The 18,298-nt window shown below is 43.1% G+C and overlaps 1 protein-coding gene across 2 annotated transcripts; it reads right to left on the bottom strand.

Moving 5' to 3' along the window:
* Nucleotides 1-1,358: 1,358 nt before the first annotated feature.
* On the bottom strand, nt 1,359-16,762 carry PABPC1 (poly(A) binding protein cytoplasmic 1). Of its 2 annotated transcripts, none has more exons than XM_027452534.3 (15): nt 15,999-16,762; nt 11,156-11,349; nt 10,934-11,049; nt 9,067-9,206; nt 7,699-7,793; nt 6,594-6,731; nt 6,412-6,507; nt 5,672-5,944; nt 5,406-5,499; nt 5,120-5,230; nt 4,126-4,280; nt 3,605-3,689; nt 3,299-3,429; nt 2,927-3,022; nt 1,359-1,809 (listed from the first exon to the last, which is right to left on the bottom strand). In XM_027452534.3, the coding sequence occupies exons 1-14, from the start codon at nt 16,189-16,191 to the stop codon at nt 2,930-2,932; spliced, it is 1,914 nt and encodes a 637-aa protein (XP_027308335.1). In that variant the 5' UTR covers nt 16,192-16,762; the 3' UTR covers nt 1,359-1,809; nt 2,927-2,929. The 2 variants fall into 2 exon arrangements, with proteins under 2 accessions (XP_027308335.1, XP_027308336.1); XM_027452535.3 differs by having other exon boundaries at nt 9,076-9,206.
* Between the last annotated feature and the right edge of the window lie 1,536 nt (nt 16,763-18,298).

Here is an 18,298-nt window from a genome sequence, read left to right as displayed (position 1 = left end):
CTCAAGCACCTCAATGTCCTTCCTGTAGTGAGGGGCCCAAAACTGAACACAGTATTTGAGGTGTGGTCTCACCAGAGCTGACCACAGGGGGACGATCACTGCTCTAGCCCTGCTGGCCACACTATTTCTGATACAAGCCAGGATGCTGTTGGCCTTCGTGGCCACCTGAGCACACTGCTGGCTCATATTCAGCTGGTATCAACCCCCAGGTCCCTTTCCAGCAGGCAGCTTTCCAACAGCTGCTCCCCCCGTAGCACTGCATGGGGTCGCTGTGCCCCAGGTGCAGGACCTGGCACTCAGCCTTGCTGGACCTCACACTGTTGGCCTCAGCCCACTGATCCAGCACCCTCCTACCATCGAGCAGATCAACACCTGCCCAACTTGCTGTCATCTGCAAACTGACTGAGGGTGCACTCAATCCCCTCATCCAGGTGACGGTACAGATATTGAAGAGAACTGGCTCCAGTGCTGAGTCCTGGGGGATACCATCAGCAACTGGCCTCCACCTGGAGACCCCTTTCTTTCTTTGCTATTATACAGCAGATCAGATTGAGACCAATGTAACCAATATACCCTTTCCATTCAATTTTTAAAATTGTAAGGATGAACCAAGAAGATAACCTTTTACAAGACACATCGGATTCAAATTTTGTGTAAGCTCACTGTACCAAAAGTTAATGAAAAGATCTTTTGCTAGCTGTTGAAGTTGCCTTTGGCGAAGGATTTGTTCACCATATTCAAAAAAAAGCAAAATGCAGCAAAGCTAAAATTAACCAGTAGCCTTTCACTTGTGTTAAGGAACACAACATTAGCAATTTCAAGGCAAGATTAAGCAGTTCTATCCACAGGACTTTTACGGTGTTTATCTTTTGGTTAATATGCACTTAATACATTGCCACTTGAACCTTATTGTTCTAGGAAGCCTTGTGTTTGTACCTTCACAGTAACAATCTCACAACACTGTTGCAGACAATTCTTGTTCATTCACCTGTATCCACACTGCTCTGCCTCCACCTCAGCCACAGTGATGTTATTGCCATGTTCAGTGTTAATTACAAAGACACAGCAGGAAACCTGTATGCGGAGTCTTCCTTCCACCAAGGTACAATATTTTAAAGGGCTACTTCTATTTATACACTGACAAGAGCCCAGACACCATACTATGAAGGATTTTAAACCCAGATGTGGATCTAGCCGCTCTTTTTGTTTAAAGCTTAAGTTTTTATTACCAGTAACAGGTGGCTAAATGGAGGCTAATCTGCCAAACTGCTAAAACATACTCAAGGTGGATTCTAACTTGGTATTCTGAAACACTACCTTATCAGAAGGACACCGTACAAAAAACTATGACAAGTAAATCAGTGTTTAAGGAATTTTTATTAAACCAAGAATTTTATAATCCAAATTACGTTTCTTTGCTCAGCTATCAATTCTCACTGTCAACTAAAACAGTGGTGATACTCTGAGCTTTTCCACAGTAAAGAATTACAAAATTAAAGAAAGGAATGCTTTAAATTTTTTTTTTTTTTTACTGTGCTGAAAATTCTTTTTCCCCCGGGTTTATAAAACATTAATTTGTATTTTTTATTTTACTATTTTTTTTTAATTTTAAATCAATAAGTAATCTAGGACTAGCACTTGTTTTACTAGCCCCGGCATTGCTCTGTACATAAGCTTCAAAGTTTCCTTTCCTTTTTTTATTTATTTTATATTTTGCAATGTTTTTCTCAATATTTAATAGTTTTTCCATGTTTAGATTTTTTTTTTCTTCGGTGAAGCGAAGTTCTAGATTGTAGTTCCCAGATCTTTCTGTAAACAAAAACAATGCTGTTAGGTATTCAACTCAAAGCAGCACCTGGCTTTCTGCAACTGTAAGCTTGATAATACTTTGTACTTTCACAGTATTGACCATGCCAAAGTTCTTTAAAAGCAGGGTATCACAGAGGCAGATAACCCACTTTTTAGAGATATTTAAGTTCCTCAAGGCTGCAATCATTTGCAAGGTAGAACGAAGTCTAGAACTAAACAAAACTCTGCCTTGGACAAGGGCTGGGCACGAGACTTTGTTACTGTAACCTGATTGCAGAACAGAGACCTCTACTCTAAGGTCAGCTCGAACAATTAGAGCATTTTCAAATTCCAATTACTAAAGCATCATGAACACAAGGAGTAATGTTCTCTAAGTTTGGGCAGCTTAGTTTAGGCCAGACAACCATTCAACACTTTTTAATCTCCAGTGTGAAAGCGTCATGAGCAAAAAAGGAAAAAAGCAGCATGACTCATTCTGCCTCCAAAAGACCATTTCCTGCCTGCAGAAAGGAGACCAAGAAAGATGAAGATTTTAAGTGATCAAATTTAAAAGCAGGCCTTTTCAGCTGATAGTTTTAAGTGTGATAAGTTCACATACAGGCAAAACCTAACTGAAAGGAAAGGGGAATAGACACCTACATTATCCCCAACTCCACATTTTTTCACTTTTGAAATGGTAAATGTAGTACCTTTTGCCTCTTCCCATCATGCAAATTTAAGCTATTAACCACTCAGAAAATGTAATCAGGATAATCAATATTTTAACTGCCATTAAGGAACATGTAAGGAACAGTAGGGCTTAGTATCATTTAAGCTTACTTCCCCCACAATTTGCAAAAGTTCCTCTTGAGCAATATGAACAGCAACGTTTGACAGAACTTCTCCCTTTTGCAGGCATGCCCAAAAGCAGTACCAGCTAAATATGCTGTTCGAAACAATGCTTTAATTCCAGTTAAATATGCACGATGAAGTATAAAAATATCCTACCACCATGACCACAGCTCCTACTTTCTGCGGCTGCAAATGATACTGAGCCTGTAAACACTGCTTGTAAGGCCATGGACTAGGGACTGTTGCCCTACTCACCCTATAAAGCTGCATTCCTCAGAAAACTTACTTATTAAACACTTGGAACCCCAGTGGGGTTATTAACTGCCTTTTGAGCAGCCTCTTTAGCTTGGTGGGCTTGTAGTACGGCTACAGCTTCATCAACCTGTGAAGTAAAAAAAATAATAATTAAGATGGAAGCTTAATTATTTTTAAGTTTATGAAGTGGTTTAAATTATACTTGCAAGCAATACCTGTATCATTAACAATAAATGGATAACATTAGTTCCAGTTCATGCTAACATAAGTCACAGAATATTCTAACTTGTCACCCCAGGCCAATGTTGCATTGCCACTACTCCACCATGCCAGCACAAACACCCGTTCAATCAGAGGAGATTTAATTGCTTATGAAATTAGCAGGAGGCAAAGGCTCACCCACCTTCGAACGAAGAGATTCAGGAGACTCGAGCATGTGAAGGAGTTCAGAGTTGTCAATCTCCAACAGCATACCAGTGATCTTACCCGCCAGAGTAGGGTGCATGCTTTGAATGAGAGGAAATAGACGTTCACCTAGAAAAAAGTTATCAGGAGTCACAGATCTCATCTGATGACCACAGCTTAAGATTCAAGGGAAAAGGGCAATAACTTCCTTCTTGTTCTACTCCTAAAACCATTTATTCTGCATTTCAGAGTACTCTGAGTGTTCCTCCACCACAAGGCATCAGGAGAGAGGCCGTGTACATACCTAACATCTGCTTTTGTTCTTGCGGTGGGGCAGAAGCCAACATGGAAGCAGTCAATGGTTCCTGACCTTGCACATGGACAGCAGGCTGCAAAATTAATATTACACCATTTCAAAATTAAATTCTATTTTATAATTACATGCAGCTTCAAATACCTGTTACACAACTCAGCATAAGCAATGCCTACACTGTCAGAAACCTGAAAAAAATGACTCAAGTCAATTTAAACAAGTGGTGTTGGTTAGGGCTGAGTGATGCTGGAGATTAGCATCAACCACTCCACTGGGGAGCAAACACAGAACACTCAGGCTAAGGTATCAAGCAACTGGAAAATATGAAGCAACACAGGATCCCATCCCAGGTGAACTTGAAATACACTTAAAGCCCCAAGGCTGTAAACTGGTGCCATAATGCAGAGCCTCAATTCTACAATAACAAAGGAAACTCTTAATCATAAGCATCCCCGCCTTTCATCTGAAAAAAAGGAACAGCAAAAGCAAGACCAGTTCCTAAAATTACATACCTGCTGCATAGCAACCTGTGGCTGTGTATTAAGATGCTGCTGAGGATTGCGAACACCTGCAGCATATTTGTATTGTGGTACTGTGCGTACAGCAGGAGTAGCTGCAGTAGCTGCTGCTGCAGGACGTGGACCCATTGTTTGTGTTGATGTATTAGCTGAAAAGACAACAATTCTGCTTATGAACAGCTCCATTTTTAATTCACTGTACAAAAGTTAAAACAACCAAAACCAAACACATAATTTAAGTATTGCATTACAGATTCATCTCTGTCGTATTATCACATCACTGGTCCCATCTGAACATTCAAATCTAGAAATCTACTGGTTGTTACTCTCCAGTCACTTTTTTTTTTTTAAAAAAAAAAAAAAAACACGTTCTAGAAAGATGTATGAGAAAACAATTCACTTTTGGTTGAGTATTGATGTAGTTTCATCCCAACCTCAAAGGACATGATTTCCTGAGCATACACACTGTCTCAACACTCATCTAAAAAAAAGATACTCATGAAGTGGATAGCTAAAAACCACCACCTAATATGTTCTCAGTTAAGACTCCATTACAATCAATTCTGGTTCATTCAGTGATGTGTAGATTCTGCACAATAGCAGCTCACAGTATTCTATTACAAATAGTTAAGAGCTAAATTGGATCATCTCAGTGTTCTTCCATGCAACTTATTAAATTGCCACATTGATATTTAGAAATGGTAGAAGCTCTCATACAACACTATGAAAACAGACAATAATGGAAGAACTGTTCAGTGCTAGAGACAGGACTACATCTGGAGACTACATCTTTTCATTCTTTGATGGGACAATATTTTAAGAAGCTAGTAAAAGGTGATTATTGGCTTGCCAATTTAGAGCCAGAAAAGGAGAGAAGCAGTACCACATGTGACACTGATCTGATGCTTGAGAGATTCTGAACCAGCAAAATTAAAAAAAAGAGGTTTTATTTATATTTTAAGTGTAAGTTTTTATAAGTGAAACTCACCAACACGCTGCGTTGACATGACTCGTGGAACTTGTGAAGAAGCCGGTCTCATGGTACTAAATGGTGGTCTGGGCGCTGCTGGGCGGATAGCACCAGGCATGTTTTGGAATGCTGTTTTAGGAAAGGTATCTCACATTACACACTGAAACACTGCATGGTGAGGAGAGCGTAGAAGGAATATGATAACATGGCAAAGACTGTAATACCACGAAAATGTCTGTAAAATTTCAAAGGTAAAGGCTATCGAGTTTACCACAATCACTGGAGAAGTAAAGAAGTGACTTACGATGAGGTCTGGCACCCTGAGCAGTCCAGCGAGGACTAGGTCTAGCAAGTTGAGCAAGTTGATTAGCAGGATAGTATGCAGCACGGTTCTGAGTCTGTCAAATGAAAAAGTATGTACCTCTGTTATCTTCTGAGGGCATACTGAACAGTCAATCCCCTTTTCTGCTATGCTGAAGTTATGGATACATTCTAATTGTTTCATTTACTCTTCAATCTAAACAAATTTGCTACATGGTACAAAATATTGTTACTAATCTCTATACATACCTGTGGGATAGCTGCCATGAAGTAACCTGAAGGAGGTGCTGGCTGGTAGGGGTTGATTACAGGATTAGGTACTGCTCTTACACTTGCCATTCTCTGCATATACTGGTTGGTGAGATGAGCCTGGCGCTCTTCTTTACGCTGCGCTAGAGCTACATATAATGGTTTAGTAGCCACAATTCTACCATTCATCTCTGTGACAGCTTTGGTGGCTTCTTCTGGTGATGAAAAGCAAACAAACCCAAATCCTTTGCTGCGCCCACCTTCCATCATGACCTGCCAAGTACAAAGCACAGTTTTTAAACAAGAGAATTTTATGTCTATCCCTACTCAACTTGCACAAGTTTCCTTTTTCAGCTTACTATACACATGACACCACAGGTTTGCTTTACTGAATGCATTTATGAAAAAAAGGAGCATCACTGCTGAACGAGTTAATTCTTTAGTGAATACAGGTGAAAATCTCTGTGAAGTAACACTGAGCATACCGTTGCAATGAAAAGACGTTATTTTTGCTCAAACTCATGCAGTAATACACAGCTTAAGTCAAGAAAGGACAATAGCATGATGCATTTAATCTGAGATGTACAAAAATCAGGAAAGCAGAAGCCCATGTCTACATAACAGTAGCACTGATAGGTAATTGGGTCACATTTCTGTGAGTCAAGGAAACAAATTGCTCTTCCTTGGTGATCATCATTCACCAACAAAAGGAGGAGCGCAGTCTACAAACTTAACATTACCTTTGCACTAGTGATTGTACCAAATGGGGAGAATTCTTTTCGAAGGCGTTCATCATCAATGCCATCATCAAGATTTTTCACGTAAAGGTTTACGCCCTAAAAGAAAAGTAAAGTTATTTTTAAAAGTAAATGATTTGCTTAAATCTAAAAATAAAGGAAGTCTTCTTGAATTAAAAGCAAACCTGGTATCTGGTGATCCTGTCCTGCTTCATTTGCTCAAATTTACGCTTCAGCTCCGTCTGTCTTTCCACTTTTTTCTGAGCCCGGCCAACATAGATTTGTTTCCCATTGAGCTCCTTCCCATTCATCTCATCTACAGCCTTCATTAACGAACAAGAGGTTACCAGTGGATTATATTTCAGTGTTTTTCAGCCATAAGAAAAAGTAATTCAAATATAAAAATCACATTTACTGAGGTATTGGCGTTCTAAGTTACTTGAAACACACCATGTGTGATCCTGACTCCTGTGAGAGAAGCAACTCATTGATGAATGAATGCAAGGCTGAGAAAAATGTACATTTAAGACAGGATTTGTTCCAGCTTTTTGCTTGTGCGCTCGCATTACTGCGAAATCACAGAAATAAATGCCTTTTGAAAAGCAAACTTCATTTGTTGCCCCTGATCTGCTCTGTGCTGCTTTTTTCTCCTGATGCTATGTCCTTCCTGCCACAGCAAACTGACACATCAAAGCAACAGCTGCCAACAAATTAAATTATACAGCACACTGGCATGTTACAGACATACACACAAATTAATGGGACCCTTGTTCCACAGTTACTTTTCAAGGTAAAAGCAAAATCACAAGGCTATTTTCTTACAGCTATGCCAAACGTACTCCATAAAACTAATAGCCTTCCTGCTGACTTAGCAGTCCTGAAGTTCAAAACCTCCATCCTTTCTGCTTTGCAGTTGCACAAATGCTTTGTGCAACCAAATTGGATCCAATGATTCATCTGGGTTTTGCAGGGATGTAATAATTTACTATGCTTGCATGTTGCCCAGCATGAAGGAATCCAAATCTCATCAAAACCTTCAAGCCCAACTACAACAGGGGCTTTTTCTCAGTATCTTAATAGGCTCTTCAAATCAACTGACATTTCCTCAAAAGAAAGCATTTTAAGTGATATCAACTATGTTCAGTCCCTTAGGAAGAAGATCCCTGCTTTTGCAGTGTTTTTGACCAATTAAAAGCCCTTAATGAACTCACAAGATTCCAAAGCATTCAATGAAACTTATTATTTGAGTCTCTGGTTACAGAATTCCTAACATGAAGTACAAAAGCTTACTTTTTGGGCATCTTCATGTCTTTCAAAACTAACGAAGCCGAAGCCTTTGGATTTTCCACTCTCATCAGTCATAACTTTCACACTTAAGGCAGGACCTAAAAGGAGAATGTAATACTTTATGTGGTGTATACAGAGCATATTCTCTTCACATCTTGAACACTGTTTAGAAGTTTTAATATTTAGTTTCTTCATTTATACTACAAAAGACTCTTGCACCAATGATAGTATCTAGTAAACACCATCCATTAATATAAAATTGCTGATTTGCCCTTAGGCTGAACTACAGCTTTTATGGCTGAGTTCTGCCACGCTGAATTTCTTAACTACTGTATTTTCAGCCAAAATGGAGTACAAATTTAACTTCAAAGTGAAGTAATTTTAATGGGGAAAACCCATTATGTTTAAGAAGTGTTGGCGCTTTTGTCCTTTGAAACAGGTATTGAAAGGTGGAGAGGAAAGCCTTCTATTAGCTATGGGCTTCACACCTCTTGTCCTGGTGAAAGGATCCCAGCTCAGCTGTTTCAAACCTTTGAAAAGCTGTGGTTCAGACTCAATTGTCAGAGACATGAGCTAAATTTGCTACCATTTCATCCACAAACACAATAGTGGAAAGGAATTTCCTGTGAATGCTGCTATACTGTTGCAATAGGGTATCTTACATACAAGGCTCTGCCTTGGTTTGCGCAATATCCACTGGAGAAGAGCAAAGCATAGGAAAAAAATATAATATAAAAAGCCACGAGGCTGAGGACAACAGATACAGCATACAAACCAGTGTGAGATCTAACTGGATAAAGGAATTTTGCCACTTCCTAATTTGGTGACACATCACATATAGACATGCTTACCATAACTCTGCCCTGAGTATAAATGAGGATCAAGACAGAACCGAATAGCTTGCCAATGGCAAAGTTCCTCATAATTTCAGAGTAAGGAAGCCACCACAATGTAACCAAGTAATGAAAACAGATACCTTGAATAAAGCTAAGTCTGCAAGGTGAAAAAGCTACAGGAAACTTATTTGTCATGCTTCCTGTACAGAACTTGCAACATCAATCAGTACTAGAATAGAAAACGCTTCCATTTACAGCTTAAAGAGTTTGCAAAACCCATTAAAAAGACTAGACACTTTTCAAATTATCAAACAATTCTGATAGGAGGATTATATATATTATGGCCATTTAAAATTCTTTAGTGGGTATAATTACAGTTTCAAATTCAAACCGATACAAACAAATACTAAGTTTTCCATACTTTTAAAATAAGAAGTTCAGCCAGCCATCTGATTCCTCCTGTTATAAAGCACCATACAGCTGTAAGAGCTGAAGTTCAGTGGTGTTTATATAAACTCAAAGCGTAAGACATTACCAAACTTGCCAAAGAGTTCCTTAAGTCTCTCATCATCCATGTCTTCTCCAAAATTCTTGATGTAAACATTGGTGAATTCCTTTGCTCTGGCTCCAAGCTCTGCCTCACGTTCCTTACGGGATTTAAACCTTCCAACGAATCTAGTTTCATGAGAACAGAATAGAATAAAGTAAATTTTAGCACCTTGGTAGACTTGCTTTAATCATCTGGCATACTTTATTCTTTATCAGTCTCATTATTCATTACAGGCATGAAATTCTTCAAGTAAAATATTCAAAATAAAACTGTAAGAAAAACTATTTTACTATCCTTTTCTATATGAGTGCGCTTATCACAACTACAAACATAAAAACAATTCCAAACTCTTGGCAATATTGTTTGCTCTTCTGCAGCCCTTGGCATCAGGAGACACATGGACAATGGGAAAGAGTACTAAGTAAACTGAAATTCTAGTTACCAGCATAAACTGTCATACGAAAAACTTGGCAGCCATTCTGCAACCTAGCTTTTAAGCAAGGGCTATTCAACCAACTTTCTGCATGCCCTTAGACACCTTTCCAGCCTGTGTCAAAGCAAACCCTTATTTTTCCCCCACCTCTCTCAGTAGGCATGGAGAAATAAATAGTGCAGCTTGCTCTGTAGTCAAATATCATTGCAAGTTGGCTGGGAACACTAAAGGTCAGCTCACACTGGCAGAGAAGGAACAGAGGCTCAACAGAACACCTTACAATCCAAGGAACTCCTCTAGCACAGAAGTTATGAGAGTACAAGAGGCACCGATTACTGGTTACAGGCTTTTATTCTCTAATCATCACCTGAACTTCATAGTTCCAAACCTAACCAATTCAATAATGCAGCATACAGTAGCTCAACAGTTTCTTCAATACTGACAACTTCACCAGGTTCGTAGTAACCAAGGGTAAGAACAATATTGTTCAGCAGATTTTGACAGTGAGCAGAATATTTTAATTCACTTGCTTTCATGATGCGTTTTATTAAACAAAGTTTATGTAAGTAATGTGGTTTATGCCTGTATGCTGGCATTTATACTGATTTAAAAAGGTTATATAAAGAGCAAACTGAGTGAAAACATACACAGTGTGTCAGCCAAGCACAGAACAAGAGGGAAAACTAAAGTTTCAAAAGATACGTTCTCCCTGCACATGGCTTGATCCACCCATTAAAAATAATCCAAGAGGGTAAGCTGATGCCAATTTCTGTTACCCTTTTTTTCCAAAGCCACTCAAGTATTTACAGAGCTATTCTTCTGCAACTATACCAAACACCATAATGATCCCTTACGCACATACTCACTCCTCCCAGCCCAGCCTAGGTATCACTAACCAATTGCCAGAAGATTATTTTTTTTCCTATAGCAGAGAACAAGTATTTTTTAATCCATTGTGTTCATACATTTTCTTTTCTACTCCTGCTCCCCAGGTATGTCTATTAACAGACACGAAGAACATTCAGCATAATCAGACCACTATTCAGGATTTAGTAGTTTCAGCACTCTTAAGATTCACTCAAAGAACAGTAACATACCCATAACACAACTTTAGTAAGAGTTGTGCTTTACCTCAGACCAGTAAAAACAGAAAAGAGAAGTTCCCAAACTCTCATTGCAGCACTGACTTTTAAGACAACTTTTTTCTTTTCTGAAGTGCATTAGCAGAGTTTTCCGAACATACTCTGCCTTTAGAGTAGGTAGGTAACACAGTCTGTAGTATTCTTAGCACAAAAATTCTAAGTCATTTTAGATGAGAAATGTTTAGAACAACCTGTCTCTTCTAGGTAAGCTCTAAGCCCACGTCTACTTTAAACAGTTTCAGTCTGTTGATCTACAGCTCCGTATTTATGTACTTACACTTTGCGGTCATTAAGCAGCATACCATTCATTTTTTCAATAGCTCTTTCTGCAGCTTCTTGTGTCTCAAAATGCACGAATCCATAACCCTTGGATCCATTTTCGTCACATACCACCTATTAAAGAAAATCTTTGCTGTAATAGCCATGGAATGTTTCCCGCACGTATTTCCCCCCCCTCCAAATGCCAAACCAGTAAATGCACCCAGAACTTTGCACTAACCTTACAAGAAAGGATGTTTCCAAAAGCAGAAAATGTGTCATACAACGCTTTGTTATCAATTGATTTGTCCAAGTTTTTGATGAAGATGTTTCCTACACCGCTTTTGCGTAGAGATGGATCGCGCTGAGACCACATGATGCGCACTGGTTTGCCTTTAATGACATCAAAGTTCATGGTATCCAAAGCTCGTTCAGCTGGAAAAAAAAAACATCAGGGAGTTAGTAGGAAACACTAAAGTTGCTTTATGAAGTGCAAAACCAGCATTTTGAGCACAGTTCTTCAAATAATTTTAGCTTAGTCTAGTATCATCACCACCAAGATGCAAATCCAAACTTCCAATGCAAATAACCCCCCCTCTGCTCTGCAAGTAAAAACCAGCAAAAACTCCTCAGCAAAAGCTGTGCTGAAGAAACAGGAAGGAGCACGGGTGAGATGAATAAGCAGTAGAAGCCCCAGTAGTCCCAGTGATTGTAGCCCAGCATGAAAAAATGGCATCCGGACACGATAACGTCTATCAGCTGACAGCAGTTATGACCCCATTCCCCAGGAGGAAAGGTTTTAACATTTGGAAAAAGAGCAGCTGGCCATAGTGTATCTCAAAATGCTTCAGGGGTACAACTTGTGCCCACACTAGTCCTTCTGCAAATATTTACATACCAACTCCTAAGACAGCAGCAGCCCTAAACTGACAGAACTGCTTTGCAACTGAGCCAGGTGCAGTTCAAGCAGCTTTTCAACGCAACACTTCAGTGACAAAAAGGAAGATCTGTGATGGACTTCTAGGCTGGGCACAGTTCAAAGAGAAGTAAAAATAGTGCTTTACTTTAAAAATCTCCCATAATATATATTTAAAGCTCATGATGAAATACACAGGAGGTCAAAGGAGCAAGCATTAAAACAGCAAAAGGAACTAATGCAAGGTTTTGTGACTCCAGAGGAGCAGTTTTTCCAGTAGAACTCCATAGCTGACTTTTCAAAGCCTGAATTTAAGACCTCAGTGTATTTAGACAGGGAAGTGTCAAGACGTCCTCAGTTTTCATGTCTCTTCAAAGCAACAAGACGTGCCTATGATGTTTTAAGTCAACAATATATTTAAGCAAGAAAGAGAGACGGCTCTAAATTATGGCAGACACCATCTCCTGCACTAGCTCCTTTCCAGTTTTGCTCCTGCCTGTCTGGCAGAACCCTGAAAATAGCCCCAATAAATACCTGAGGTCACAGCCATTGGTACCAATGCAACATGAACATGACTGAAATCATTCAGTATTAGTTTAAAACCAGTAACCACCTGGCTTATTTGCCTTTCTCAGGAGAAGGACCGAAGGCCAACCACGTCACCAAACTCAACCAAAATCCTTTTTTTTTTTTTAATTCTCCTTTTAGTGCTGCTCATGTATTTGGCTATGCTGCTGGATATTATGGCCAAAGAAAATGTGCAGTTGGCCTCCGTTCAGCTAATACACCACGGCATCTCCTTTAGTGCCGTGTTTTTAGATCACAAATGGATTTGCAGACAGACATCTGTAGAGGTTAACTAGACAGACAGGTAAAAGTCATTTTCTTGTGAAAAATCATCTACAGAAACTACGGCTACAGTCACACAACAGCCAGCAACTGATTCAGAGCTGAAGCCATAGAAATACAAGCACTGCCAATCTTTTGTGAAAGTTCACAAAGCTCTCACAAACTTCAGTATAAATCAAGCAGGAGAGAAGGAGCCAGCTTTGGTTACTGGTAATTAGAAACAAGGAGTACTAGAACAGCAAATTACTAAAAAAAACCTGCTGGTCAAACAGAACAAGTTGTAGATACCAGGCTCGCTGTGGTAGAAACATTGAACACTTTGGGATTGCCCTGGAAGTCATTACAATTATTACTGCCAGCGCCAGCAGAAGTGCCAGTAATAAACACTTTGTGATTTCCAGCAGTAGCAACAGGGCCTGCTTTTACTCGAAAAGAGGCTTTTCTAATTCGTGCTAATTGCTTCTAGAATAATCCTGAAACTCCTCAGGAATGTGTGCTCATGGCCTAGCTTCCCAAACGTCTGATCTGAAGCGATTGCTGGTGGCTGATTCCACACCAGCCTTTGCAAACTGAATTAGCAGTGAGCACAAATCGTAGGCTGATACAATTTCTCCATGAGGACGAGGACAGCAGGGAAACCCTCCTCGTCTTTTCTGTGGAGTGGAAGTGCAAGAAATAGGAAGAGTTCAGCTTCATATGCACCAGAGTCATACCACAATATACATTAACAGATGACTAGAATACTTTACATACTTTACTAGGCACAAGCTGCTACTCAGAAAAAATTGGAAGCAGTAAAATTGGCTTTTATCACACTACAGCTTGCCATAGGAACCCTTGGACTAGTTTGCAGGGGGACAATTCAATCCGGTAGTTAACTTGTTACCCAGAGGACACACCTACCCAGGCTACCCTTTTGCTGATTCTGCTGGAGCTTTTATTGAATGAGTCACCGGTTCCCATTTTAGTCACAAGCAACTGGCCGCTGAACTTTTGCAGCAACTTCAGAATCGCACAGAACGCACACCGGGTGCTAAACCTCCACTGGGATAGCTACGAGATAATAAACCCCTGGAAACAGAGCCACTGAAAAAAAAAAACTGATGGGAAAAGTGCAGTTTCCGATTACTCAAGGATAAGCCCAGTTCAGTGATTAAACAAGATTGCTGGGGCTTTACTCCGGACAGTGACTCAAATTCAGAGAAGTCACAGCTGTGAAATGTGAGCATACCTCACGAGTGTGTCACCCGGCCTAATTACTTTTCGGAAGAGCTTTGAGATCCCTGGTTTACAGGCAGCTGGTAATGTCAAGCACACCTTCAAAGACCTTTTCAAAAGCCCAGCTAGTTGTTACTGGCTGTTTAATGAGCGTAGTCTGAGACGTAGGTAAGAATTAGGCTAAACCAAGGAAAGGCGGCCAAGCTCGGAATTAAAAAGAAACCAACATGACTACAGGAATAACCATTCATCCTCAGAGCTGCTAGTGCAAGGTTCCAGAAAACGCTTCGAGGCTTCAGGAAAGTGCGATCTGTCAAAAAAGATCAGCAAACACTTTCTAGGTATTTGCCAAGAACACTGAATTCTTGCAGAAGTACGGTCACACGGTCGCATCGATGTGTTTTGTACTTCCAGGGAGGTGCCCGTGCCTGTCTGATACAGAGGAGAAATGCTTGTAGCTGAACCGGACTGGGTGTCAGACACAGACACCTCCATCCCCCACGTCAGAAAAATACTTACAGGTTTGGAGCAATAGCATTTTCCTAAGAGGCACATTCTCAAACCCTGAATGCAAATGCTGCCGGGGTGAAGCAGCTCTGTTTATCCCCCCCATTTGGCAAATTACAAAACTAAGTCACAAAGTGTAGGGTTGACGAGGCTGTTTAGGTAACCACAAAGGCGAGGCCGACCCTCACGGAGTTGTCATTACTAGGGACGAAAAGCCTTTGAATCACCTTCAGCTTCTGCCCTGCCATTATCATATCACAGTGCTGAACTGTGCTGACCACTTATTTTGCTTTTTAAGAGTAAACTGTACAGCAGTTTTTTTATCAACTGAAAGAATGTTAAGGCAAGCAGTTAAATTCTCTCCTCCTCAACGCTTTCTGAATAAATTAAAAGCTCTCTGAAGTGAGAGGGCTGATAACAAATGAAATGTCTTATTAAAGAAATGAGACAGTAACTTTTACTACTCGCACACAGATAACACTGGGGCACCAGAAGCCCGATCTGATAATGGTTACATGCGAAAGCCAACTCTGAAAGCCAGTTAATCTAATTGCCTGAAAAGTTGGTAATTCAAATCTCTTTCATAGCTCGAAAATAAACCCATTCTAATGGAAAGCTGTTTACTTAACTGTACTTGAAATCAAATATGATCTAACTGGCCAATTTTTTTTTCTTTTAATTGGTCTCCACAGAACTTAAAATCAGTTGGATTTGGTTCTTTTACTGAAATCCCCTCCGGAGTAGCGAGCCGGCTGGCCGAGCTTTGCAGAGACTTGGTGAGTGCTACACAGGAAGTTTCTCTGCTGATGTAACTTTGGAGAAATGGCAGCGTTGCGCGTAAAACAAGTTTCAGAGAAAAAAGGCAACTTCGTCAGCGAGCCGTCAGGGTGTAGCGGGAAGACAACCAGAGCAGGACATGGCAGAGAGCAGCCAGAGGAGGCCCGTGTAACCCCCCCTCCCCTTCCCTACACGTGATGAATCTGCCCCAGCGCTTCGGCCTGGAGCAGACGGTGGGTGCGTGGAGTCCCCGACGATCCCGGGCCGTCCTATTTCCTCGTGGTGCCTGTGAATCACACTCACACACACGCACACCCAGCTCCTCACCACTTCTCACAGGGTGCTGATGACCACCGCGCTGCCTCCCAGCCAGCCTCCCCCCCCTTTGGCCCCAGCAACCCGAGTCACAGCTGCCCCCACGCCTCCACCCCAGGAGCCACCGAGCCGGGGGAACGTCCCCAGGGCTCTTTTTACCCTTTTTTTGCTTTTTTCCACCAATTCCTTCCCTCCACCCCTCTTCGCGGAAGCGCCTCCCCCCCCCCCTTAACCGCCACGAGGCAGGCCGCATGTCAGCCCTGTGGGTGCGTGTCCCCCCAAAAAAAAACCACCCCACATTTATATTTTAATTTTTTAATTTTTTTTTCTCTCCCCACCTCTTCCAACCGGCCTCCGGCCCCACCCCGCGCCGCCGGAAAATGGATGCGGCGGCGGCCGGGGCCGGCGGGAGGGGGCAAAATGGCTCCCCCGCACCCCCCCCAAAAAGAAAGATGTGTAAAAATGATTAATAAAAATATGTATTTATGAAATCCGGGCTTACCGTCGGCCGGCTGCTGGAAGTTGACGTAGGCGTATCCGAGCGAGCGGCGGGTGATCATGTCCCTGCAGACGCGGATGGAGAGGATGGGCCCGGCGGGGCTGAACTTCTCGTAGAGCATGGCCTCGGTCACATCGGGGTGCAGGTCCCCCACGTAGAGGGACGCCATGGGGTAGCTGGGGGCGCTGGGGTTCATCCTGCCGCCGTCTCCCGGCGCGGGGAGGGCTGGGGGGCAGCAGGCGGAGGCGCTGGCGACGCGAGGAGGCCGCGGCGGGCCCGGCGCTGCCTCAGGAGGCGGCGGGGGACGAGGCGCAGGCGGCGGCGGCGGCGCTCAACGGCTGCGGGGCGCGGGCTCGCTCCGTGGCTCCTCGGGCGGCGGCGGCGGCTCCGGCGGCTGCTGGGGGGGAGCTGCGCTGAGCTGAGCTTCGCTTCACCGGGCTTTATTTTTTTTTTTTATATATCAAAAACCGGCCGGTTGCAAGGAGGAAGGACGGGTTATTATTATTATTTTTTTTTAAGTATTTTTTTTTTAGCGATTTTTTTCAGGATTTTTCTAATTTTTTTTTTAAAGTATTTTTTTTTAAATCTTTTTTTTCCAGGATCTTATATTTTTTTAAGATTTTTTAAATTTTTAAATTTTTTTTTTTTTTTTTTTTTTTTTTTTAGTAATAAAGGGGGTGCGGCGGCGGGGCCGGCGTGTCCCGGTGTCCGGAGCACACGCACTGCGCACGCAGCACCGACGGCGGCCGGGGGACAAGGGGGAGGCCGCCGCCCCGGCCGCGCTCTATATATACCCGCCCCGCCCCCCCCACGCCGACGCCGCACGCCACGCACCGACGGCGCGCGCCGCGCATGCGCGGCCGCGCTGAGGCGGAGGGAGCGGGGCGGGTACTGCGCCTGCGCCGCCGGCCCGCGCGGGAGGGCGCGTGCGCCGCGCGGCGGCAGCGGGGGGAGGTGGGAGGGGGGCCGGCGCGGCGCGCAGCGCGCATGCGCCGGGCTGGGGAGCACATGTGCGAGGCTGGGGGGGGTGGGGGGTGGAGGGGCGCATGCGCGGTGGAGGAAGGGAGGGGCTTGGAGGCGGCGCGCAGGACGGGAATAGGGAAGGGCCGCGCGCATGCGCACAAGGGGCTGGTTCCGCCGCCCCGCGCGCAGGGGTGGTGTGACGTAGTGGGGGGCGGGGCTTCGTAACGGCCGCGGGGGCGCCTCAGGGCGGGGGGGGGGGGAGGGGCGGTGCCTCAGGGCGCTGTGGGGGGGGGGCGGCGGGGCCGGGGGGGCTCCCGAAATAAAGTTAAATCTGCGTGGATTTGGGTCCCTGGCACTTTCTTGCTTCTCTGTCATTACCACTCGAGCGTTTTCTTACACGTTTCTTCTCCCCCAGCCGTGTTCTTGCTCCATCGTGTCAGTTGGTGCCCTTGGTGCTCCTGGGTGAGAGCGAGGAAGTGCCCGGAGCACAGCCGGGCGCTGCTTCTCCCTGGCACCACTTAAAACAAGCAAACAAACAAAAAATAAACAAAAAAACACACACAGCAGGATGAATTCTGCTCAGCAAAGGTGCACTATTCTCTGATCTATCTCTTAGACTCCTAACAACACACAGCCTCAGAGTTTTCTGTCACCAATGCTCTCAGGGAAGTAAAGATGTGCTCTTACCCTTAGCTGGATATCCACCAAAGTTCAAATTATAACTTAAAACCTCTGGAGCTTGCTCATTAAACGTTTCTAGCATTTCTCCCTTCAGCAAAATAATGGGCTTCTTGGGTCTTGTCCTCGTGGGTTATGCTCCTTTTGCTTGGAGCAAGGATGTAACCACTAATAAAAAAATTGCTGTCTGCTTCCTCTGTTTCCCCATACTATCATAAAGTGTTAAGCTGGCAGTTTGGGTGTTCTTTAGATGAGGAAAAAAAATCATTGTAGGAGGTAGGTGTAGTTAGCTGGTGGTGCCCAAAACACTTTTCCTGTCCTCCACCTACATCAAATACATTAAACTTACTTTTCGAGATGTGGCCTAAGTGCTTTTAGGCAAGCAGAAAGGATGGTTTTGTGGCTGAGGCACAAGATTCAAATTAAGCTTGAGATTCTGTTGGCAGCAATAGCTGGCAAATCCTCCCAGTCACTTAGGATTCAACCTCATGGAAAACTTGGGAGCTTGTAATGCTCTGTAATGCTGATGCCCCCCAAAACTGCAGCCCAGAGCCCTAGGTGAGGGCTGGGGTCAGAAGGGGACCCTGGCTGGAGATCCCTGGATGGCACCACCCGATGTATCCACCTGGCTCTCTCCAGGACCCATTTTAGCTCTGCTGCTC

This window comes from Anas platyrhynchos, chromosome 2 (assembly GCF_047663525.1).
Source record: "Anas platyrhynchos isolate ZD024472 breed Pekin duck chromosome 2, IASCAAS_PekinDuck_T2T, whole genome shotgun sequence".
In the NCBI taxonomy this organism is placed as follows: Eukaryota; Metazoa; Chordata; class Aves; order Anseriformes; family Anatidae; genus Anas; species Anas platyrhynchos.
The sequence above is the reverse complement of the archived record's forward strand: the minus strand, read 5'-3'. Positions and strand labels throughout refer to the sequence as shown.

Excerpts from the sequence above, each read along its gene's own strand:
- PABPC1 (XM_027452534.3), bottom strand. The coding sequence starts at position 16,191 with ATGAACCCCAGCGCCCCCAGCTACCCCATGGCGTCCCTCTACGTGGGG. Across the intron at positions 6,732-7,698 it reads GACATGAAGATGCCCAAAAA|GCTGTAGATGAGATGAATGG; the intron begins GTAAGCTTTTGT and ends TCGTTAATGAAG. Across the intron at positions 4,281-5,119 it reads CATGTCAACGCAGCGTGTTG|CTAATACATCAACACAAACA; the intron begins GTGAGTTTCACT and ends TTGTCTTTTCAG.